The 24,043-nt window shown below is 45.2% G+C and overlaps 1 protein-coding gene across 3 annotated transcripts; it reads left to right on the forward strand.

The window, feature by feature from the left end:
• Positions 1-392: 392 nt before the first annotated feature.
• LOC310852857 (16 kDa beta-galactoside-binding lectin-like) lies at positions 393-24,043 on the forward strand. Of its 3 annotated transcripts, none has more exons than XM_083756988.1 (7): positions 393-513; positions 9,263-9,446; positions 10,498-10,554; positions 10,642-10,721; positions 13,463-13,599; positions 20,338-20,384; positions 23,879-24,043. In XM_083756988.1, the coding sequence occupies exons 2-7, from the start codon at positions 9,438-9,440 to the stop codon at positions 24,023-24,025; spliced, it is 477 nt and encodes a 158-aa protein (XP_083613114.1). In that variant the 5' UTR covers positions 393-513; positions 9,263-9,437; the 3' UTR covers positions 24,026-24,043. The 3 variants fall into 3 exon arrangements, with proteins under 3 accessions (XP_083613114.1, XP_083613115.1, XP_083613116.1); XM_083756989.1 differs by having other exon boundaries at positions 447-553; XM_083756990.1 differs by lacking the exons at positions 393-513; positions 9,263-9,446 and adding an exon at positions 9,481-9,564.

Below are 24,043 nucleotides of genomic sequence, written 5' to 3' on the forward strand. Positions count from 1 at the left end.
GTTTGAGTGCCATGCTTCCGTTTTGAGTGTTATGCTTCTGATTTGAGTGCCACATCCATTTTGAGTGTTACGCTGTGGGCAGTAGCGGAGCTTCATGCTCCGGCCCCAGGGGGTGGTGAGCAGGTGGGGGCGGGCCTGGCGCGTGGCGCCCAGTGTGGGCAGGGGGCAGCCGCGATGGCACCCCACTGGGATCGTGCTGCCGGGGGCGGTGTGCTCCCCCTCCACTCCTCTTCCTCCACCAGTGGCTGTGGTCTGTCTGTTTTTGCTATTTATTTTGTGTTTGTGTTTTTGCGGCTCTTTTCATTTTTGTTTTTGTGACTGTGTGGAAGCTAGTTCAGCTACTGATTGATTGATTGACTGCAGTCCATTATTTTATTGCTTTCATTTTATGGACCAAAGAAAACACCAACTGGAATGGTTCCTCTCTTCCTCTCCCGCAATTGCAGGGATGGAGAGCCTTTTTCCGACTGAGGAACACATACTGAGCAACCTTCCGAAGACCTCCTGCTGGTGGTAGGTGGGGCCAGAGGCAAAAGTGGGCAGAGCCACAAATGTGAATTTTACCTTTGTACAGTAGGCTAGTTTCTACCTGCACTCAGGCAGTCCTCTCTGACCTCCATCCAGACAATAATAAAATAGTAGAATTGTAGAGTTCAAAGGGAGCTCAAGGGTCATCTAGTCGAACCCCTGAAATGCAGGAATCTCAGCTAAAGCAAGAGGTATTTTTTTTAAAAAATACTTTTCAAATTTATACATTTCATTAATTTTACAATCCATTTAACAATTTGACTTCCTTCCCCCACTTTCTGTGGTTCCTTCAATTTATTTTTTCATATCTGTCTTGGGTCTCCCGCTGTTTTCAGACTACAGTTCCCATCATCCCTGACCACTGATCTTGCTAGTGTAGGACAACCTGGGGGCCTCCAGATGTTTAGAATATGCTGTCTGCAGCTGATGGGAGTTGTTGTGCAAAATGTTGACCTAGGGCTGCTGTTGTAATGTAGTGTGACCAGCCTAGAAAGCTTCTCCTTTAATGATAGCTGCCAATCTCCTACCAATTCCCACACTGCATACGGGGACAGATAAACCTTGCCCTGTAATTCTCAGCTCTATATGCAGCTAGCCAGCCGCAGACCTTGGGGTCTCAAATTTCATTTTTTTAAAAAAAGAATATTTATTAGCATTTTCATAAAGGACACACAAAACAAAAATAAAACAAAAACACATAAAATTTCAATTACTTATTTTCACATAACTTGTTTCTCAGACCTCCTCACAGCTCCCCTTCTTGTATTCCAATTTAAATTGTCGATTCAGCAAATCCTTAACTTATTTCTCCACTTTAACTTAATAATTTAATCTAACATGTTATTTTATTTTTCTACTTTCTTCCATTTCCTCCATTTATTTTACCAACCTTATTTTCAATTAATTTAGCCCATTTTAAAAACCAATTTTAACTTATCCAAACTTCAACATCAATACTTATACTTATACTTATTCATTCTTAACTATTTTTCCTAAAGTCAACCAAAATTTCCCTTCCACGTCTTTCCCAATTTCCATACAAATAGCAAAACCAAATAAAAACAGAACAAATTATAATTATATACCCTTTGGATTTCCAAACACCACCCACCCTTTTCCCGGTTTCAGTCCCAAACAAATGTCCATCAGTCTCAAATATTCTGTTTAGCCTGGAGATCTCATGTCCGAGGCCCTTAATTCTCTCTCAATTCCTCTCTGCCGGTCTTTTTGATTGTCCTTAGTGTTAAACCCCAAATCTTGGAGAGGCTCCGGATCAACAGGATCCATGTTTCTTCAAGCCAGACCTCCATATTTAAGAATAAAGCCTATGGGATACTCCAAATCTTGTTTCATGTTCCTTTCAAGTCCAAATGTCCCCAAAGCTCCAACTTCCTGGGGTCTCAAATTTCAGTGGCACCCTGAGCGATGACAAAGTTTGGTGCTCTCCCTGCCTCTCGCCTCCCATTCTATGTCATAGTTGTGGTGCCCCCCCCTGTTGGGATGCTGTTGGGAGTCGGGGGGCAATTGGCAGGCCCCCAGCTAGCTCCAGTTCTCAGTTATACTCCGGTTCTCAGAACAGCATCAAAACTGTGACACAAGCCTCAGAGATACCTTTAGAGACTCTGAGCACACAAACCAGCAGAGATAAGAACTCTTTGCAGCAGAAGAGGCGGACAGAGACATGTGTAAGCAGTATTTGTTGTTGTTGTTGTTTAGTCCGACTCTTTGTGACCCCATGGACCAGAGCACCCCAGGCACTCCTGTCTTCCACTGCCTCCCGCAGTTTGGTCAAACTCATGTTGGTAGCTTCGAGAACACTATCCAACCATCTCGTCCTCTGTCGTCCCCTTCTCCTTGTGCCCTCCATCTTTCCCAACATCAGGGTCTTTTCCAGGGAGTCTTCTCTTCTCATGAGGTGGCCAAAGTATTGGAGCCTCAGCGTCAGGATCTGTCCTTCCAGTGAGCACTCAGGGCTGATTTCCTTCAGAATGGATAGGTTTGATCTTCTTGCAGTCCATGGGACTCTCAAGAGTCTCCTCCAGCACCATAATTCAAAAGCATCAATTCTTCGGCGATCAGCTTCTTTATGGTCCAGCAGTATTTACAGGCATTTTATTCAGCATAGTTCAGGAACAAAGGAAAACATGTCTGCTTCCCTTCGTCTCCAGCAAAACAGCAGCAATACAAAAGCTATCTACAAACGGAAGTTCCCAGCAGATCTGTGCTGGAAGTAAACAGGCATGTGACACACAACAGTCATGCCTGTACCCTTTTAAGGTGGAACGGAACTATATCCTAACCCCCCCCCCAGGCTCTGCGCCCAGTGCGACAAAACCAGTTGCGCCCCCCTAACTCTGACTCTAAGTTAGCTTCTCTGCCTTGTCAACTCAGACTGCCCTTTAGACACGGCATAAGCTTTTGGCCAGACAACATACACATCCCTCAGGCTGGCTGATTTCTGAATCTCTCTGGGCTTTTCTCCAAGTCAATTCCCCTCCCTAGCAGGGCCTAGAGAAAATAAAAGGTTCATGATCAGAATAATTATAACCGACAGAACTTATTAAGAAATATGTGAGTCTTTGCTCCCTAGGATCTCTCTCCCTCCTATCAGGCTTTGGAAAATAAAATAATAATTATTTTAGCAGTATTGACAGTCATGAATTGCGACAACAGTGCGGTTCCATGTCTCAGGCCTCTCAAAAGAATCCAAAGACATTGGCCAGCATCTGAGAATAACGACTGATCACTGAGTAACTGGGAAAATTTGAGATGAATTGGAGCAGAGAGGAAAAGGGAAATGGTTGGAAAACAGATACTTGGGGAAAAGGTGTTAGCTGGGATAGCTTAGCTGGTAGAGCGCGAGACTCTTAATTTTAGGGTCCTGGGTTCGAGTCCCATGTTGGGCAAAAGTTTCCTGCATTGACCCGCATAATAATAATAATAATAATAATAATAATAATAATAATAATGTATTATTTATACCTCGCCCATTTGGCTGAGTTTCCCCAGCCGCTCTGGGCAGCTTCCAAGCGAATGTTAAAAACAATACAGCATGGTCTCTTCCAACTCTACAATTCTATTAAATGCATGGAGACAGAAGGTAACAATGATTTATGGCACTGATGGGGAACCTATAACCCTCCAGATATTGCTAGACTACGGTTCCCATCTTCCTTGGCCATTGGCCATGCCTGCTGGGGTTGATGGCATTTGGAGTCCACAAAATCTGGAGGATTCCCTGCCGCTGCTATAAAGAGGGAGAATATTTTTAGTACCTTTGGGGGCTGGTGATTGTGTTTGACTGCTGCAGAAGACAATAAGACGTGCTTTGCTGGCCCACACCAAGGTTTACCTAGTTATTTCTGTTTATTTAAAATATTTATAATCTGCCTTTCATCACAGAGTGGTACCAAGGCACAATAAAAGGAATTAAAGCGAAGAGATCTCAGTAAAACAGATAAAAAGGAGCAAATAAAATTGCATCACCGTCAGTTGGGACATGTTGTTTACTTTGTGACATTTGTCATTGAGAGGTATATTGCCTCTCAACATGGGGGTTCCATCTGTTAAAAATATTTCCATGGTGCAGCCTTCTCAAGGCAGTTCACAAAGATTTTCCATAAAATCACATCAACAATTTACTAAATAGCCCCACCTACTGAACAGGTGCAGATAAACGCAAGTATTGGCACATCAGTCAAACAGAGACCAGAATCAAGTCTTCAAGGTCGTCTTAAAAGGCAGCAGAAAGAGGGTGATGCACAGGTCTTTGGGGAGGGAATAAGAAAGGCATGGGGCCACACAGTGCCGGTGTTATGTACTGAGTTGAATAGGATCCAAAATGCAGTAGTCTGATTGGTCCTAGAACAATAGGATCCAAAATGCAGCAGTCTGATTGGTCCTAGAACAATAGGATTCAGAATGCAGCAGTCTGATTGGTCCTAGAACAATGCAGCAGTACGATTGGTCTGCAGGAGCCATCCAATCCAGTTCCAGATGGAAGTGAATCCACAACCTGATTGGCCTACCGGAGAATTCTAGAATTAGCCAATCACGTGCAGCCCATTGTGTAAATAATGTATATAAAGCAGATACTTTGGGGAAACTTTCATTCCTCCTCACCACTATGAGCTGAATAAAGAGCATGAAATCCACTCTCGACTCTGAGTATATTTCAGCCAGATTTACGTATAAGCTAAACAAGCTATAGCTTAGGGCCCCACTCTCTTGGGGAACCCAAAAAAATTTAAAGGAAAAAGAAACTGGATGTACATTTCTAAAATATAAGATAAAAAACAAATAAAATAAAACCTACATACAGCAACAGTGTTTTGTGTTGTGTAGGCTCCTATGATGTAAGTCATGGGCCCCACCCGCTAGCCTGTTCCCTAAAATATCACTGGTTTGCCCATTTCTATATATAGGGTGCCGACATTCTGCATCTGCAAATGGCTTTAGACACCTGTTAGGTCCATAAATTACCATATAGCATATATTCAATACAAAAAACAATGACAATTTGTTGTTGACAAAGGACAGCTGGACATAGAAAGGGCCCTATTACCTTCAGTAGCTTAGGGCCTCATCAAACCTAATTCCTGGGGCCACCACAAAAAAGGACCTGGTTCTGATACCTGCATATCTAGCATATTATAATGGCTGGGCATAGCCAGCTTATAGCTAGGAATGCATTTTGACTCTCCATTATTTCCTCTAATGCTATAAGCATATAACACCACACTTGGCAGCAGACCCTGACCAGCGATTTTTCAATGACCCTGCTCTGGGGCCACTTGGCCAATAAATCAGAAAACAATAGCTTGTTGTTGTTGTTTAATCGTTTAGTCGTGTCTGACTCTTCGTGACCCCATGGACCAGAGCACGCCAGGCACTCCTGTCTTCCACTGAATCCCGCAGATTGGTCAAACCCATGCTGGTAGCTTCAAAAACACTGTCCCACCATCTTGTCCTCTGTCGTCCCCTTCTCCCTGTGCCCTCCATCTTTCCCAACATCAGGGTCTTTTCCAGGGAGACTTCTCTTCTCCTGAGGTGGCCAAAGTATTGGAGCCTCAGCTTCACGAATTGTCCTTCCAGTGAGTTCTCAGGGCTGATTTCCTTCAGAATGGATAGGTTTGTTCTTCTTGCAGTCCATGGGGCTCTCAAGAGTCTCCTCCAGCACCATAATTCAAAAGCATCAATTCTTCGGCGATCAGCCTTCTTTATGGTCCAGCTCTCACTTCCATACATCACTACTGGGAAAACCATGACTTCAACTATACGGACCTTTGTTGGCAAGGTGATCTCTTTGCTTACACAAAAGTTAATGCTTACACAGTATGCCTCTGCTGCTATCAGGCCTCATGCAAATACTCTTCACCTGTCTGACAGCACCCACTTATTCTCAGTCTTTCCTGGAAGTAAATCCTCCCCTGATTTCAGTGATTCTTATTTCCTCTTAAGTACAGTTAAGACGGCAGCCAAATAACATCCTTTGATGCTCCACATTTCCAACAAGCTGCATTAACGTGCCAGCTCCTTTCCTTGACAGCACAGCTTGCAAAATCGAGAAATTATATCAATGAAAAGATTCAAAGTGACAACCAGCCGCCTGATGTGATGCCCCCAGCCTCAGATGGAAACAGGGGTCTTGATTCTGCCGTAAGCGTTTCTTCGTTCCCTTCAGCTGCTCGCACAATTAATAACAGGGGCAAACATTTAAATGAATAAACAGAAGGGATTTGGTCTGTGCAATTAGATCCCAGAAAATAAAAGGAAGTTATGCAGAACTCTGCAGAGCTTTTATTTATATATATATAATCATAATAACCATAATATTATTTCAATCTTGCTTTTTCTTCAGACAGCTTACAGCTAAAAATACAGAAACACAGGTCTTGAGTCTGATTTGCATCTGTCCCTGTTTCCGTAGAACATTACAGTGGTACCTTGGGTTACATATGCTTCAGGTTACAGACGCTTCAGGTTACAGACTCCTCTAACCCAGAAATAGTGCTTCAGGTTAAGAACTTTGCTTCAGGATGAGAACAGAAATTGTGCTCTGGTGGCGCAGCAGCAGCAGGAGGCCCCATTAGCTAAAGTGGTGCTTCATGTTAAGAACAGTTTCAGGTTAAGTACGGACCTCCGGAACGAATTAAGTACTTAACCTGAGGTACCACTGTATAGGTAACCAAAGTTGTGCAGAGGAGGTTTCTGTTCCCGAAAAGGCTAATCTAAAGGAATAATTCACCTGACCATCTTTGAGGGAAGAGCATAGGAATGATTTTCTCCTTTGCCGAATTGGGACAGGTAGTCACTTTGTGAATGCATATGCAAGCAACAAAATCACAAACAAATGTTTATCGGGCAAGGACACTTGTGACTCTACTCTTAGGAGACGTGTCTTTAAAAATGCCTTGAACTATATGAATGAGTAGGCGAAGGTTTCCACAGCAGAGAGATAAGCAATTTTGACCTCCCGGTTGCTGCATTTAACAGCTTCTGTTAAAGGCACAGCTGCAGAACCTGACTGGAAAAACTAGCAGCTCCAGAATCTGCAACAGCTGTTGCAACAGCACCCACTAGGGCAGAGGGATTTTTAATGGTCTCTGCGAGTCTTTGAAGATGCCTTTCAAGCCGACTCACATTGCTGCAAGATTGCTGTTGGCACTTTTTTTTGCTGCTGCCTCTTGCACTGGGCCTACGTAAAGAGTCTGTCTCCAACTAGGAGGAAAAATTAATGGACCTGTTAACAATGTCGATTAATTACAATGCGCACCCCCTCCCCCAGCATTGGACTAACATTAGATGCAACCCAATATTCCCCCCCCCCCCAAAAATCTGTATATATAGAAATGTTTATATTTATGATCTTTATAGTTATAAAATATTATGCCACAATATACAGTGGTACCTCTGGCTGCAAACAGGATCCGTTCTGGAGCCCCGTTCGCAACATGAGCATAACGCAACCCACGTCTGCGCATGCGTGGGTCACAATTTGCCACTTCCACACATCCGTGTGACGTCATTTTGCACCTCTGCGCATGCGCGAGCAGCGAAACACGGAAGTAACCCTTTGAGGTACTTCTGGGTTGCCACGGGACGCAACCTGAAAAGATTTAACCTGAAGCAAACGTAACAAGAGGTAAGACTGTATTTGTTCAAAGGAAGCCAATGTGGTGTAGTGGTTAGAGTCACGTCAGGCTGGGACAGGTGAGTTCTGGGTTCAAATTCCCCAGGACTCAGCCACAATCCTGTCTTTATTTTCCAGCCCATGGGTAGGCTAAGGCCCGGGGGCCAGATCCGGCCCAATTGCCTTCTAAATCCGGCCCTGGAATCAGTGTGTTTTTACATAAGTAGAATGTGTGCTTTTATTTAAAATGCATCTCTGGGTTATTTGTGGGGCATAGGAATTCGTTCATATTTTTTCCCCTTCAAAATATATATCCGGCCCCCCACAAACTATATATTTTTTCCCCTTCAAAATATAGTCCGGCCCCCCACAAGGTCTGAGGGACAGTGGACCGGCCCCCTGCTGAAAAAGTTTGCTGACCCCTGCTCCAGCCCTACCACACTGTAGACCAATAAAAGTGTTTTAACAGGGTGTTTCCCAAAACAGCTGGAGGCCCAGGTTTGGGAGACCCTGCTCTAACTCCTGCTTTTCCATTGGCTCAGTTGCCTGCTGGCCTAATGTTGTGATGTGAATAAGAGGAAACCATGTACGCCATCCTGGGTTTCTTGGAGCAAAAGTGGGGGCAAGGATGTCCTCTCCAGATGTTTTGAACTTCAGCTATCATCACCCCAACCTGCACAGGTGAGGGCTAATCCTGATGGGAGTTGCGGCCACCAAAGCATCTGGAGGGAGGAAGACATAGCACCAGCAGGAAGACATAGCACCAACCACTGGGGAACATTTTTTTTTTCCATTTTCCTTTGCATGAGATTTTTCAACTGTTCTTATATGCTGATTTCAAATCTGAAATCGATTTTTGTGTACATGCTATAGTTATCTTTCAATTTCCGACTTTTGCTGATATGTCATATTTACACTGGGGATAAGTGCACACTGACACGTTAATCTACCCTAACCACATGGTAATTATTGTATTGCAAACTTAATTTTTCTTAATTTTTACAGTTTTTTAAACCTAAATATTTGTATTTTTTAGATGGACCATGGCTTCTTCAAGTAGACAAAAATGTGTCTATAGCATGTACACGAAAATCGATTTCAGATTTGAAATCAGCATTAAAAGTACATGTAAGAACAGTTGAAAAATCTCATGCAAAAGAAAATGGAATTTTTTTTGTTCCCAGTATACTGTGTATCCCAAGGGAATACATTTTTTTTTTTTTGCATACCTCCAACTGTACATAGATATACATGTCATTTTCAATGCTATACATGTCATGTTTAATGCAATATAAGTCACTTACATTTATACTCATATTGTACTACTTTGGCTATGTGTTTAATAAAATATTGAATAATTGCATTATGAAAAACAAAGATTATGGTGAAAGGTGAAAAACACGAATTGCAAAAAAACTAGAGCTTACAGAACAAAACCAACTTCAGATTTCAGAATCAGCACATGGAAATTAGGTTAGAACAACTGCAGGTGTCAATGCAACAAAAAAATTGTTCCCCAGTGTAATCACTCTTCTCCTGCATTTAAAGCAGGCCAGCTGTGTTGCTTGTTGACCCTAATTTTCCTCCTCCTTGCATTTCTAGAGAGCTCCAGTCACAGCAGACCCTTTTTGTCATGTGTTGCATTTCCCCCCAGCTACTTAAAGGCACCAGGGGGCACTTTCTTTTTTCAAGGTAGCAGGCTGGTACTTCTTTTGCTGAGGCACAGAACTGAGATTGGAAGGGAGAAGGTGTTTCTGGACCCGAGCGAGATTGCATCATGGATCCTGTGAGTCCTCTTTATTGTTGCTCTTAGATTATTAAGGACCTAAAGAAGGCCAGAAACGTATAACCATCAATAGGTCTCTTTGGGAAGCAGTGTATCAGCTACGAAACAAGCGCATTTTGTATGTGCCACTATTGCATGCCTGACGTCTATCTTTTTCTCTTGCTTTGGGGTTCTTGATAACCTATTACCGGTGCATCGTTAGTAGGGCTGTCCTCTGTTGTTGATGATGGTGTGCTATCCATACAGTTGTGCTTTCTAGCATAAAGGAGGGGGGACTGGTCTCTGCCCTGCAGAGCTTACAATCAAAGGTCTGCCTGTGAGACAGATGAGTGTAATTTAGGAGGCGAATGCAGTTCAGCATACTCAAAAAGTCTTTCTAGAAGGGATGGACATTGAGGCTTCACAGAAAAGGCAAGATTTGAAGAAGGTTTGGAAACATGTGTTTGAGAAAAATCTCCAAATGAATCTGAACTTCAATGTCTAAAATCCCTGGACAAGGATCCTGAGATCACGTTAAGGGTAGCCAAATTCTGTGCAATTGCCATGAAACTTAGGGAATAAGCCGTGCTATTATAATAAGGTTTTAAAGGATAATTTTAGGTTATATGTTTTAATTTATATTATTTTTAACTGTTGCTATATCTGTATTGTCCCTGATATACCTCATTGCAAATTCAAATGTATCCCCATCGTGTTTGATGATTCCCTTGATATTGTACGTGGGCTGGAACTGGCCTGTGACCGAAATAATAAAATCCATTCATTCATTTGTTTGAGTGAGTATGCAAAAAATAATACTCCGTGGTTTGTTTACAGCGTCTTTAGGCTTCCCTATAAGAGTTAGTGGAAGCAGCACTTTTAATTGGAGGTTGCTACTGGGAATAACATGGCAGGAGGGAAAAGTAATTGCTTGCTTTGTGGGACTAGCAAGCTGCTAGTCTTAAAGATCTGGCAAGCCTTGGATTCCCAGCACTGTCTGTAGCAAATGAAATTCTCTGTGCTTCTGCCTACTGATTTATTGGTGACTCCTTCCTCTTATTCCGTCCCATAGGTATTAGGAAGTGCCCTCATTGATCCATGGACCCGGTTTCACGACAAGCCAATGAATGTAAGAGCCTTCACTTTCTTGCCCCTTTCCCTCCTAAATCTCACCATTCCACCATCACAGCTGAAGGCGTGTTTCCCTCTTCCCTAGGGGCTGGTTGCGACGGATTTTGTCCTTATGCACGGAGACACTGTCCAAGTGAAAGGGAGGATCTCGTCGGATGCCAAAGAGTAAGTTGAGAAGGAGGAAAGTGTCTTGAGACTCTTGTGGTGCATTCATATTACTGCTTTGGAGTACAGAGAAGTTGCTATCTCACCTGCTTGCCCCCCCAAGCTGTTCATATCAACATGGCTTCAGTTAGTTCGTATAATAGGTAAAGGTAAAGGGACCCCTGACCATTAGGTCCAGTCGTGCCCGACTCTGGGGTTGCGGCGCTCATCTTGCTTTACTGGCCAAGGGAGCCAGCGTACAGCTTCCGGGTCATGTGGCCAGCAGGACTAAGCTGCTTCTGGCGAACCAGAGCAGTGCACGGAAACACCGTTTACCTTCCCGCCGGAGCGGTACCTATTTATCTACTTGCACTTTGATGTGCTTTCGAACCCACAGCACCACCCGCGTCCCATAGTTAGTATAATAAAGAATAATAAATTTTTATTTATACCCCGCCCTTCCCGGTTGAGGAAACCAGGCTCAGGGCGGCTAACAATAAAATTAAAACACTTAATCAATGCTACAAAAGAAAAAACTGCATAAAATATGGTATAAAGCATAAATAACAATAAAATCAAAAATCAATTTAGGGGGGAAGTCCATCCAATAAACATTAGATGATCACCAGGGCTAGCTGGCTGAATTAGTCCCACCTGGGCCAACGAGGAGACCAGGGGAGAACCAGCTGTGGGATCCCAGAGCGGGTAATCTCCATAAAAAGGGGAGGGGGAGGGAAGGAAGGAGAACAAAAGATCAGGCCAGGTTCAAATATACATACCAGAGAGCACTTACAGGGCAGAAATGTCTAATTCCTACGCAAAGGTATTTGTGGCTTGGCTAGTGATGAGTTGGGAACACCTTAAGGACTCTAGTCTTTATGAAGCAGGGTTGAGGAACAACTGCACCAAACTGTTGCCTGTTACACAGGAAACCCATTTGTAATTTATTATATTTCTATCCCACTTTTTCTCCAGACAGTGAAAGGTGGCATGCACACTTTCCCCATTTTTTAAAATCCTTGCAACAATCCTGTGAGGCAGGTTAGGCTGAGAGAGTGGGGGGGATGCCTCATAGAGTTTCATGGCTGAGCAGGATTTGAACCCGGGTCTTTGAGGTGCAAGTCCAGCGCTCTAACCACTACTCCACACTAGCTATCAAAATAATGCAGTTTAGATGACATCATGCGGATTTAAAGTTCCAGCAGGGTCGACAGGAGTGCAAACACAGCCATGGATGGTTTTGCTAATGCAGGTGTGAGAATAAGAAGTGGACCTCTGCACTGTTTTCTGGCCCTTGGCCCTTTCCCCAGGCTGAATCCCTTGCTGGCCCTGATGCCTGCAGAGTGTTCTTGCCTGGTTGGAATGTCCCATTGAACTCTTAATTCTTCATGCTAGCTAGGATGGAGTGTAAGGTAAAGGTAAAGGGACCCCTGACCATTAGGTCCAGTTGTGACCGACTCTGGGTTTGCAGCGCTCATCTCGCTTTATTGGCTGAGGGAGCCGGCGTACAGCTTCCGGGTCATGTGGCCAGCATGACTAAGCCACTTCTGGCGAACCAGAGCAGCGCACGGAAACGCCATTTACCATCCTGCCGGAGCGGTACCTATTTATCTACTTGCACTTTGACGTGCTTTCGAACTGCTAGGTTGGCAGGAGCAGGGACAGAGCAACAGGAGCTCACCCCGTTGCGGGGATTCGAACCACCGACCTTCTGATTGGCAAGTTCTAGGCTCTGTGGTTTAACCAGGATGGAGTGTGGAGAATCCTATACTGCACACTCCTGTTGCACGACAGGGCTCTCCAAACTCTGATCTGTGAGCTTTGTTTAGGTGGCCCTCAGCCTGTCTGTAAAAACAGCAATTCAAAATCCTATAGCACCTGTTGCAGCACATTACAACATGCAGGAAAAAACCCACTAAGTTCTCTATGTGGACCTGTGGTGATTCTCAAGTGACCCATGAGGGGAGGAGAAATGTTGGGGTACCACCGAGATCAGGCACTTAAGAGCCATGGGGGAAGGAAGCAGATTTGGGGGTCTATCCTGCCACCCCAACAGTCTATATCGGGGTTTCCAAAATGTGGGTCTCAAGCTGTTTTTGGACTACCATCATCCCTAGCTAACAGGATCCATGAGTGATAATTGTAGTCCAAAAACAGCTGGAGACCTAAGTTTGGGAAACTCTGGTCTATACAGTGGTACCTTGGCCTACATACACTTCAGGTTACAGACTCCGCTAACCCAGAAATAGTGCTTCAGGTTAAGAACTTTGCTTCAGGATAAGAACAGAAATCGTGCTGCGGTGGCAGCAGGAGGCCCCATTAGCTAAAGTGGTGTTTCAGGTTAAGAACAGTTTCAGGTTAAGAACTTTGCTTCAGGATAAGAACAGAAATCGTGCTGCAGTGGCAGCAGGAGGCCCCATTAGCTAAAGTGGTGCTTCGGGTTAAGAACAGTTTCAGGTTAAGAACGGATCTCCGGAACGAATTAAGTTCTTAACCCGAGGTACCACTGTATGCTGCTCTAGGTTGCTAATTCCTGTGTGATTCTCTTGCATCCATGAGCGCTAGAACCACGCTTTATTTCTATTTCTTTTTAAAGCTACCGTTCTCATGAAGCCCAAATACAGCACTAAATGTTCTCACTGTTTGGCAATACAGGCAAGATGCCCAGGAGAGTGGCTGCATAGTTATTGTTTGTTTATACAGAAGTCCAGGAAGCCTTAACCTCCACCCTCTTGTTTTCCATAACTTCCATCCTCTTCAAGTTTTGTTGTGCATCTGGGCCGAGATCGCGACAACCTCGTTCTTCACTTCAACGCCCGCTTTGACTACCAGACGGACGAGAACACCATTTTGAACACCATCGTGTGCAACTCCTTGCAGGACAGCGTCTGGGGCGGGGGTCGGCAACCTGCGGCTCCAGAGCCGCATGCGGCTCTTTAACTCCTTTGCTGCGGCTCCGGGGCAGAGGCGAGGGGAGGAGGCGCATTTTCTGGGCGGAAACACGCACCTCCAGCAGAGCGCCCAGCAGGGCGCCCTCCAATAATCTCGGGCGCCCCTCCAGCAGAGCGCCGCCGCCGTCCCCGCCAGCCAGCCAGCCATGCGCCCTAGCCGGAGAGCCCCGCGAGATTAGGGAATCCCCGGGCGGGGGCTCCTGCCTCCTGCTTCGCGAGAACAGGGGAATCCCAACCGGCCACGCCTCCCAGCCAGCAATCGGCTGGCTGGGGGGCGTGGCTTGCCCTATTTAGGGCCGGAGCAGAGGGGGCTCGCCCTCTCTTCTCCGGCTAGCCCCCACGTTTTCCAGCTGATCCTGTTGTCGTTGGTGCCTTTTTCCTTCTATCACGTGGAGCTTAAGAGCAGCAGGCGCTGATCCTTCCGGGCAAAGCTGCAGCTGCTGTTTGCATTTCGAGCTGAAATCACTAAAGGAAATTTAATTCCTTCTGGAGTCCGAGCTCCACTTCAACTGCTAGCTTTCTGGGGCTGAAATCACTTGCAGCGCAGCTTCAGTTGCAAGCTTTCCCGGGCGGAAATCACTCGCAGCACAGGGGTGGGCTTTATTCGCCTTTTGTCTGAAAGTGGCTGCTTGGCATAGTTCAGCGCAGCTTTTCTCCACATCGGCTTAAGAGAGGTAAAGGCGACAGTAGCAGCTGCATCGTTGCCGGGTGAGACGCGTCCTTGTATTGTGGTATTGTGCACTGGCTGCCTCTGCGCCAAGGATCACACGTGAGTAGAAAAATCCTTTAGCAGCACGCTGGCTGTGAGAAGGGGCGGCGGGGTTGCTTAGTAACGATCTCTTCCTGATAGCCCTTTAAGGAGCCACGTGACCAGGGGGACGGCCGCCATCTTAATAGGGGCAATTTTTGTGGGAATATTTCTTTAAATCAGTACAGGTCTTCGACTTGAAGCATTGAAAAGGGGAGTGAGGTGTGTGCCTGGTGTGTATTGTGTAGTGTGATTTGATTTGCTGGCTCCCACAGGGTGCTGTGGAGGGGGGAGCTTTTCTTCAGTGCGCCTGGGTTGAGGCTTATTGTTTCAGACACAGAGGCAGGACGCTGGCAGCCAGGGACAGGAAGTTGATAGCTGTGTTGCTTGGTAACCAGGAAGTTGCGGTCGCCATTTTGAGCTAACCACGTGGTTTGGCCCGGCGGCCATTTTAGGTGAGGCACTCTGTTGTGGGAATTGGATACTCAGGCTTTATAAGTGACAATATAGCTCAATTGGTGGATTGGAAGAGAACAAGTTATTTAAGTTAAGCATTTTAAGAGCTCATAGAGGTTTGATTCTGAGTGTTATTATAGTAAAGCGCTTTAATTAGGGCTTTAGCGCTCCAAGGATATATATGCAACCCTGAAATATAATTAATTTGATTGCTTTAATAAGTGCTTGCAGTAGTCAACTTATTGCTTGATTCCAATTGTATTTAAACTTATCGAGTGTGGATTCATTTTGGTAATTTAATTCATTTGGTTGGAACTTTAAATTCATTTTGGTTGACTAAGAGAAAGGGCAGATCAATTGCTGCTGGATTCTGATTGTATATCAATTCAATTTAATTGATTAGATTCATTTGGTTGATTTAAGTCCTTTGGTTAGTTAATGAAGAAACAGTATTTATTATTGCAGGCCAATTTAATTACTTAATTCCATTTAAATTAATTGGAAGTTGGTTCATTAGGCCAACTCATTTTATTTAGTGGTTACTTTAAATTTATTTGCTTGATCAGGAGCAAGGGCAGTTACTGCCCCCTGCCTACAGTGCCCACCCCTTCTGTTTAAAAAACAGTTGAACGCATTATATATATATATATATATAATATTCAAAATAAGATAAAATAAATAAATAATAAAAAATAAAAAAAACTTTGTCGTCCCGCCTTTGCAAGCAGGCTGCATTGAAAGGAGGCATATACACTGGTCACTGTTTTGAAGGGGAGTGAAGAACACACACTCAAAAAAAGGTAACTTGTTAATGTAATGTTTATTTCTATGAGGAGGAGTAATTCTGAGGGGTCAAACACAGAAATAATAAAAAGTGTCAAAAAAGGTATTTTTATAATGATGAGGATGACATTGGACCCTCATTATTAATTATTATTTACATCAGGCACTGATTATGATTTATGGCACACTGGGGCCCTGATTAATTTTCTATGGCATTTTGGGCATTGATTATTGGGCATAGCAAGTCGCGGTCGCGTGGAATTTGTGCTTTGTGACCGTTTGAAGTGGGGGGTTTTTCTTGGGAGGCGGGAAGAGAGGGAGGCTTGTGGTAGCGTCGGGGCTTGTCACTAGCAAAGTAAGTCCTCGCTATTTGGTCACATGCGCAGCATTCTCCTTGTGGGGGTGAGATGGCTTCGGCGCTCCAACGCTTGCTTTGCCGGCTGCTTTTAAAAGCGTCTGAAGCAGCTGTGCTGTTGCTGGGTAACCGGATCGCCCCAGCAGCCATCTTATCTGCCTATGTGGTCTTCTGAGGCGGCCGCCATCTTACTATAGGCAATTCCACGTGGGAGTTAGTTGCCTGAAGCCCCTTTTTAGTTGCTTGAAGCCCCTTTTTAAACTTAAGCAGGGGAAAGTTTGGTGAATAGCTAACGCTTTCCTTGGGGAACGTTATGCAACAGCTTATTGCTGGTCTTTGTTGTCCCGCCTTTGCAAGCAGGCTGCATTGAAAGGAGGCATATACACTGGTCACTGTTTTGAAGGGGAGTGAAGAACACACACTCAAAAAAAGGTAACTTGTTAATGTAATGTTTATTTCTATGAGGAGGAGTAATTCTGAGGGGTCAAACACAGAAATAATAAAAAGTGTCAAAAAAGGTATTTTTATAATGATGAGGATGACATTGGACCCTCATTATTAATTATTATTTACATCAGGCACTGATTATGATTTATGGCACACTGGGGCCCTGATTAATTTTCTATGGCATTTTGGGCATTGATTATTGGGTGTAATGGGTGTGAGTTACTCGTGCGTAAACTGCCGCCTCTCTAGGCTTAATTGGCTTGTTAAACTGTTCTGACTGCACAGCCCATCTCCGCGTAGCTGTCTCAGTCGCTAGCAGAATCCGTCTGTGGGCGTTTCTTAAACCTCTTCCAGCATAGAAGCTGTCTGACTCCCAGTCGCCTCCTCCTCTCACTGCGCAGGAGTCTTCTGCGCAGGGAGGGCGTGGGTAGTGGAGGACCTGTGCTCTACTCACTGATGTCCAGAGAAGAATCCCGCAGCTCTCTCTCCGCTTCCCCCATCTGCCCCCCTTTATCCCTGGTGTTGCGCTGATTTCCTTCCCCCTCTACCGAGCTGCTTCTCCCCCTGGTGCTGGGTCTTTCGCCAGCAGAATCTGAGAGCCTCCCCTTCGCCTCTCACTCTGATGTCAGTTCCCCGACATCGGGCATAGCAAATTTTGCTATGGAGCCCTCTGATTTCTAATTACGTCGCTGTTTTGGACCCCCGGTAGGCCAGCCATGGATAAAGGCAAGAAAAGAAAAATTTCTGAAGAAAACAGAATGTTTAATGATACATGGACAGAATCATTTGCATTCTCTACTGACAAGACTGGTTTACCAGTATGCTTAATATGTGGTGAGAAATTTGCAAACAACAAAAAGTCAAACATTGCAAGACATTTCCAGAATAAACACGCTGCCTTTGCTGAAAAATATCCAGATGGAGATGAGAGACGAAAAGCCGTTGCAGAACTTATGAGGAAGGTTGATAGGAGCAAAAATAATTTCAAGAATTGGGTGAAGTCTGCAAATTCCACAACGTATGCTAGTTTTGTAGCCGCTCAGGAAATAGTCAAGCACGGGAAGCCGTTCACAGATGGAGAGTATATAAAAGAAGCATTCATTAAGGTTTCGGAACATCTATACATGGACTTCAAAAACAAGAATGAAATTGTGCAGAAAATCAAAGACATGCCTCTGTCTGCGAAGACTGTTAAAGACAGAACTCTAAAAATGGCAGAAAACATTAGCAAACAGCAAATTCAAGACATTAATTCAGCTGTGGCGTACTCCATCGCCTGTGATGAGTCCAAAGATAAAGGTGATATTGAACAAATAGCGCTGTTCTGTCGATATGTGAACTCTTTGGGGCCACAGGAAGAACTGATTGAGCTGATACCACTAAAAGACCAAACAAGGGGTGAGGATATCTGTAAGGCTGTCCTGGACTTTTTAAGTGCTAAAAAAATAAACACCAACCACCTGGTCTCAGTGGCTACTGATGGGGCACCGAGCATGAGAGGAGCACAGAAGGGCTTTGTGGCTCTACTGCAGAAGGCGCTGGGCAGAACGCTTCTGTCATTTCATTGCATCCTGCACCAAGAGGCATTGTGTGCTCAAACATTTCCCCCCGAATGCACAAAAGTGATGGATGTGGTCATTCAGATTGTTAATAAGATAATGGCAAAGGGTTTAAACCACCGCCAGTTTCGTTTGCTATTGGAAGAGGTGGAAAGCACATATTCGGACCTCCTGCTCCACAACAAGGTCCGGTGGTTGTCCAGAGGCGAGGTGCTAAAACGCTTTGTCACATGTTTGGAAGAAGTAAAAACCTTCCTGGCCAGCAAAGAGCTTACCTTTGCTGAGCTGGAACAGCCAGAGTGGCTGGAAAAATTACATTTTATGGTAGACATGACAGCCCATCTAAACACGCTAAATACAACCCTTCAGGGGAAAGGAGGCACAGCCCTGCACATGCTGGAGGAGGTTTTGGCATTTGAGCGCAAGTTGACAGTGTTTGTCAAAGATTTCCAGAGAGGTACACTGTATCACTTTCCCTCTTTGAGAGAGTTCAAACAAAGTCATGATACGATAAATTTGGAATATTTCAAGTCTGCAATCACCGCAATGCAAAGTTCGTTTGGGAAACGATTCTGTGGTTTCAGAGAGGAAAAAAACACATTATCCTTCCCTGTCACTCCCCTGGCGATCGATCCATCCCTATTGAATATGACTGCATTTCCAGGTGTAAGTCAACCTGATCTTGAGCTGGAACTGGCCGATATAGCCGACAAAGATATATGGGTGTCCAAGTTCAAATGCTTGACCGCTACTCTTGAGGATGTTGCCCGTCAGAAGGCCATTCTGGCTCAGAATCATAAATGGAGTGATATTGAAAGCCTTCCCAAACAGGACAAACTTGTATTCGAAACATGGAATGCCATCCCCAACACTTATATAAACATGAAAAAGTATGCATTTGGAGTCCTGTCGATCTTCGGTTCCACATATGTATGTGAGCAGGTCTTCTCCAACATGAACTATATTAAAAACAAACATCGATCACGCCTCACAGATGACAGCTTGCAAGCCTGTGTGAAAATGAAGGTGACGTCTTACAGCCCTGATGTGCAGACACTGAGCACTGAGGTTCAGGAGCAAAAGTCCCATTAACCTGGTTACCTGGTTGTAAATTAAATATTTTAATTAGCTATTAATTTGTCCTTTTTTCTTGAGATTTACAGCTGACTGCACAATCCTGCATATAGAGCATTAAGGCAAGAAACAATATATACAGTGTTATATTTGTTTTAAATGTTGCAATGTTTTTGCGGCTCCCAGTTGTTGTTTTTCTTCGGAAACGGGTCCAAGTGGCTCTTTTTGTCTTAAAGGTTGCAGACCCCTGGCCTAGACAAACTACCACCGAGGAGGCCGGAAAGCGTGTTAATAAGGCAGTGGAAAATAAAGTACAGGTCGTTGGAAATCGAATGCATTCAAAGTTATGTTCGTTAACATTATTGGTGTCTTACAATTTTTGCTTCTTTTATCTTAGGTTTAGCAGCTGTCCGCATCTGGATGGTGGGCACAGCATCATGCATTGGGCTGGCATCAGTGCATGGCAGTCCGGATTGGGACCGGGTCTCGGCCTCCACATGTGCAGTTGCCTTGGCTGTCCAGATGGGGAATGCGCTGGCCAGAATTCCTGCCACTGATTCGGAGGCTGGAAGGGCCGCCCACTGCTGTCGGGGTGCAGCTGGGTGAGAACAACCTGGTTTCCATGGACTGTTTTTCACTACGTGCTGCAATTTTGGGCAATCTGGCGGAGCTGCAGGCACTGGTGCCGACAGCAAAAGTATTTTTTGGTCAAAGCTTTTGCAGTGGCGCATTTGGAGAGGTAGTCGTTGCCCAGCTGCCACCGAAAGGGCCAGAAAACGCATCAATTCTGCGGTGTCTAAAAAGATTTTTGAGCTGGGTGGAGATGTGATTTCCCATCCTGAGATTCTTTTTTCAGGCTGAATCTTTTTCCAGAGATGATGGTGTGCACATTTCTTTTTTAAGAAATGATGTTTGGTTGGGTACGGTGGTAGCTAAGCTGAAGGCTTGGTTGGGTCTGTGAGTGGTTTGGCGGTGAGCTGAGGGCTCCATGGCGGTGAGGCATTGGTTAAAATTGGTTGGTGGAGGGGTAAGTGCCTACCCCTCCAATGGTGGTGCGGAAAGGGAATTCCGTTAAAGGAATCCAGGGGCTTGCCATTCTTTTCGTCCTTGTCCCTGGCATCGGACTTGGGCCGTGCAAGCCCCACAGGAACATGAGGGTGAGAAGTGAGGGACTGATGCCCAGCTTCATTTTCTCACCCAATACTTGTTTCCCACGCTGGCTTCCGTTGGTGTCCGGAAGGCCAGCTCTGTCCCTGGGGGAAAGAACAGAGAATCACCGATTTCCCTTTCGAACAAGGTGCCAAAGTTCAGGTGAGGGTACGGCACTCTTATCAAAGATCTGTGTGCAAATGGAGCAGGCAGGGGAGTGGCTACTCTGCAGAGGACATGAGTGGCCTGCAGCGTTCATGCAAGGGCCTTCTCGGTAGTGGCACCCACCCTGTGGAACGCCCTCCCACCAGATGTCAAAAGGTAACAACAACTACCAGACTTTTAGAAGACATCTGAAGGCAGCCCTTTTTAGGGAAGCTTTTAACGTTTGATGCATTACTATATTTTAATATTTTGTTGAAAGCTGCCCAGAGTGGCTGGGGAAGCCCAGCCAGATGGGTGGGGTATAAATAAATTATTATTATTATTATTATTATTATTATTACTACTACTACTACTACTACTACTACTACTACTACTACTGTAATCCTATCGACCCGAGCCAGTATGGCCAATGGTCAGGCATGGGAGCAAAACCTGAACATCTGGAATCTTTTCCTTAGAGCAGGCACCCTCAAACTCAGCCCTCCAGATGTTTTGGGACTACAACTCCCATCATCCCTAGCTAACAGGACCAGTGGTCAGGGATGATGGGAATTGTAGTCCCAAAACATCTGGAGGGCCGAGTTTGGGGCTGCCTGCCTTAGAGGGTGTGGAAGGAGGACCTTCCTCCTTTCAAAAAATTCAATTTATATGTGTAGAACTGGAATGCAGGTGATTGAAGACTGGCTTGAATGAATAAGGCTTCTGTGCTTTATATATGTGTGTGTGTGTGTGTGTGTGTGTGTGTATGCACGCACGCACGGGCCAGCTCACCTTTGCCTATAGATAACTAGCATATAAGTATTCTAGCCTGGCCTTCCCTGAGAAGCTAGTTTTCTGCACACAGGTTCTTTCCCTCCTGTGATTCTTATCTCTAGCTCTGCATTCTGTACCAGCTCCACTCCAAGCTTGGAGGAGGCCCTGGGAAAAAAATGTACCGTATTTTTCGCTCCATAGGGTGCACCGGACCATAGGGCGCACCTAGTTTTTATCCCCCCCCCCAGGTCCAGGAGTGGCGGCAAGATTGCGTGCAACCTCGCCGCCACTCCCGGAGCATGCGGGGCTAGGGATGGGGGGAGCCCGAGCTTCCCCCAACCCCAGCCCCCAGAAGAGGCAGCTATCCAAAAGCCTTTGGAGTGCCTGAAGCCCGGCGAGCGCAGCGGGAGTTGGCGCAGCACTCACCAGGCTTCAGGGTGCAGACTGCTGTCCTCAAGCCTTCAGAGCGCTTTGAAGGCTTGCGGATAGCTGCCTGAAGCCTGGAGAGCGAGAGGGGTTGGTGCATACCGACCCCTCTCGCTCTCCATGCTTCAGCGAAAGCCTGCATTCGCTCCATAGGACGCACACACATTTCCCCTTCATTTTTGGAGGGGGAAAAGTGCGTCCTATAGAGCGAAAAATTAGGTAGGTGGAGGTGATTTTTATGTAAATTATGTGTCTTCAGTACAAATGAGCAACTCTGTCTTAATTCTGGGTGTATATCTGTTTGTGTATGACCTGAGCAAACACTGTAGCTGCAGTGAGGCTGCTCATTGGGAGAATTCAGTGTGCAAAAAGCAAGGCTGGTACAGTGGCTTGGGAAATACCTTCTATTCTAATAGAATTGTAGAATTGGAAGGGAGACTGGGGGTCATCTAGTCCAACCCCTACAAAGCGGGAATCTTTTGCCCAACATGGGGCTCAAACCCATGACCCTGAGATCAAGAGTCCCACCTGCTCTTCCACATAAGAGGTTGCTGGATCAGGTCAGTCTAGTGTCCTGTTCTTACCGCAGCCAGCCAGATGCCTGTGGAAAACCTGCAAGCAGGACCTTAGCCAGATTTAGGTTGGATGAGGCCCTAAGCTACTGAAGGTAATGGGGCCCTTTATATCTCCAGCTGTCCTTTGTCAACTACAAATTGGCACTGTTTTTGTGTTGAATATGTGCTACATGGTAATTTATGGACCTAATAGGTATCTAAAGCCATTTGCAATAACAAAATACGTATTTTATCAAAGTGCATCCAGTTTTTTTTTCTTTGAATGTTTTGGGGGCCCTCAAGAGAGTGGGGCCCTAAGCTATAGCTTGTTTAGTTTACAGTGGTACCTCGGGTTACATACGCTTCAGGTTACAGACGCTTCAGGTTACAGACTCCGCTAACCCAGAAATATTACTTCAGATTAAGAACTTTGCTTCAGGATAAGAACAGAAATCGTGCTCTGGCAACGCGGCAGCAGCAGGAGGCCCCATTAGCTAAAGTGATGCTTCAGGTTAAGAACAGTTTCAGGTTAAGAATGGACCTCCAGAACGAATTAAGTACTTAACCAGAGGTACCACTGTATATGTAAATCTGCCACTGCCCAGCACAAGAGCAATCTCCCCTCTTGTGGTTTCAGCAACTGGTGTTTGGGAAACCTTCTTTGCCTCCAACTTGTGTGTGCTAACTGTCCTTGCTCCTAGCCAAGGCCTTATGGGCACCGTGAAGACATTGAGGCCAATAATCTAACTAACTGACTAACACCATCCTCCTGCAAATGAAATTTCCCAGTGGACTGTTCAATGTTCCCTACTTTATGGTAGTGTTGCTCCACCACTCAGGACTCTAGTTTCCTCTCAAAAGCAATAGCACTGGGGATTTTCTTTCTCTTGGGGGTTGATTTGTGGTTTGTTTAAGTTAATGTGTTGCAATCATTGTTCATTTTCACATATGTTTGTGCCCCTAAATATGCTGCAAGTTACTTTGCGTAACATTTTGTGTAGCGAGCATTTTCACAGGTTTAAACATTAATATCCTGCTTGTAACTTGAAGGATTAAGTCCAGGGATCAGTAAACATTTTCAGAAGGGGGCCAGTCCACTTTCCCTCAGACCTTGTGGGGGGGGGGGGAATGAACGAATTCCTATGCCCCATAAATAACCCAGAGATGCATTTTAAATAAAAGCACACATTCTACTCATGTAAAAACATGCTGATTCCCAGACCACCACTGGTCCGGATTTAGAAGGCACCATATTTTTCACTCAATAAGATGCACCAGACCACAAGACACATCTAGTTTTTGGAGGAGGAAAACAAGAAAAAAAATATTCTGAATCTCAGAAGCCAGAACAGCAAGAGGGATCGCTGAGCAGTGAAAGCAGCAATCCCTCTTGCTGTTCTGGCTTCTGGGATAGCAGCGCAGCCTGCATTCGCTCCATAAGACGCACACACATTTCTCCTTACTTTTTAGGAGGGAAAAAGTGAGTCTTATAGAGCAAAAAATACGGTAATTGGGCCGGATCTGGCCCCCGGGCCTTAGTTTGCCTACCCATGGTAGGCAACTCTGGTCCTTGGGTTCTGAAGTGCCTCAGACTCAACTGAAATGTAAAGCACTTGGGTAGAAGCGGCCTCAGACAGGAAATGGAAATGCTGAATGCCCAATGTCTATGCAGTAGTTGCCATTCCTTTTAGTCTTTCAGGGCATGTAAAGTGTTTAGTGTACTGGTTTTCTCATGACTCCTCCTCCTGCTTCTTCCAGCTTTCCTTCATTTTTCTTTCTGCGGAGATCAAGGTGAAACTGGCAGAAGGTCACGAGTTCACCTTTCCCAACCGGCTGGGCCTGAAGACCATCAGCTACATCAAGGTGGAAGGAGACTTCAGAATCAGAGCCCTCAAATTTCTCTAATTTCGACCTGTGTCCCTG

Source organism: Podarcis gaigeae, assembly GCF_964106915.1.
Source record: "Podarcis gaigeae genome assembly, chromosome: 9".
NCBI classification, from domain to species: Eukaryota; Metazoa; Chordata; class Lepidosauria; order Squamata; family Lacertidae; genus Podarcis; species Podarcis gaigeae.

Bases quoted from the DNA above. Each gene is read 5' to 3' on its own strand.
- LOC310852857 (XM_083756988.1), top strand. The intron at 13,600-20,337 runs GTCGGCAACCTG...CCTGGGGGAAAG, and splicing joins GGACAGCGTCTGGGGCGGGG to AACAGAGAATCACCGATTTC. The intron at 20,385-23,878 runs GTGAGGGTACGG...TGCTTCTTCCAG, and splicing joins AACAAGGTGCCAAAGTTCAG to CTTTCCTTCATTTTTCTTTC.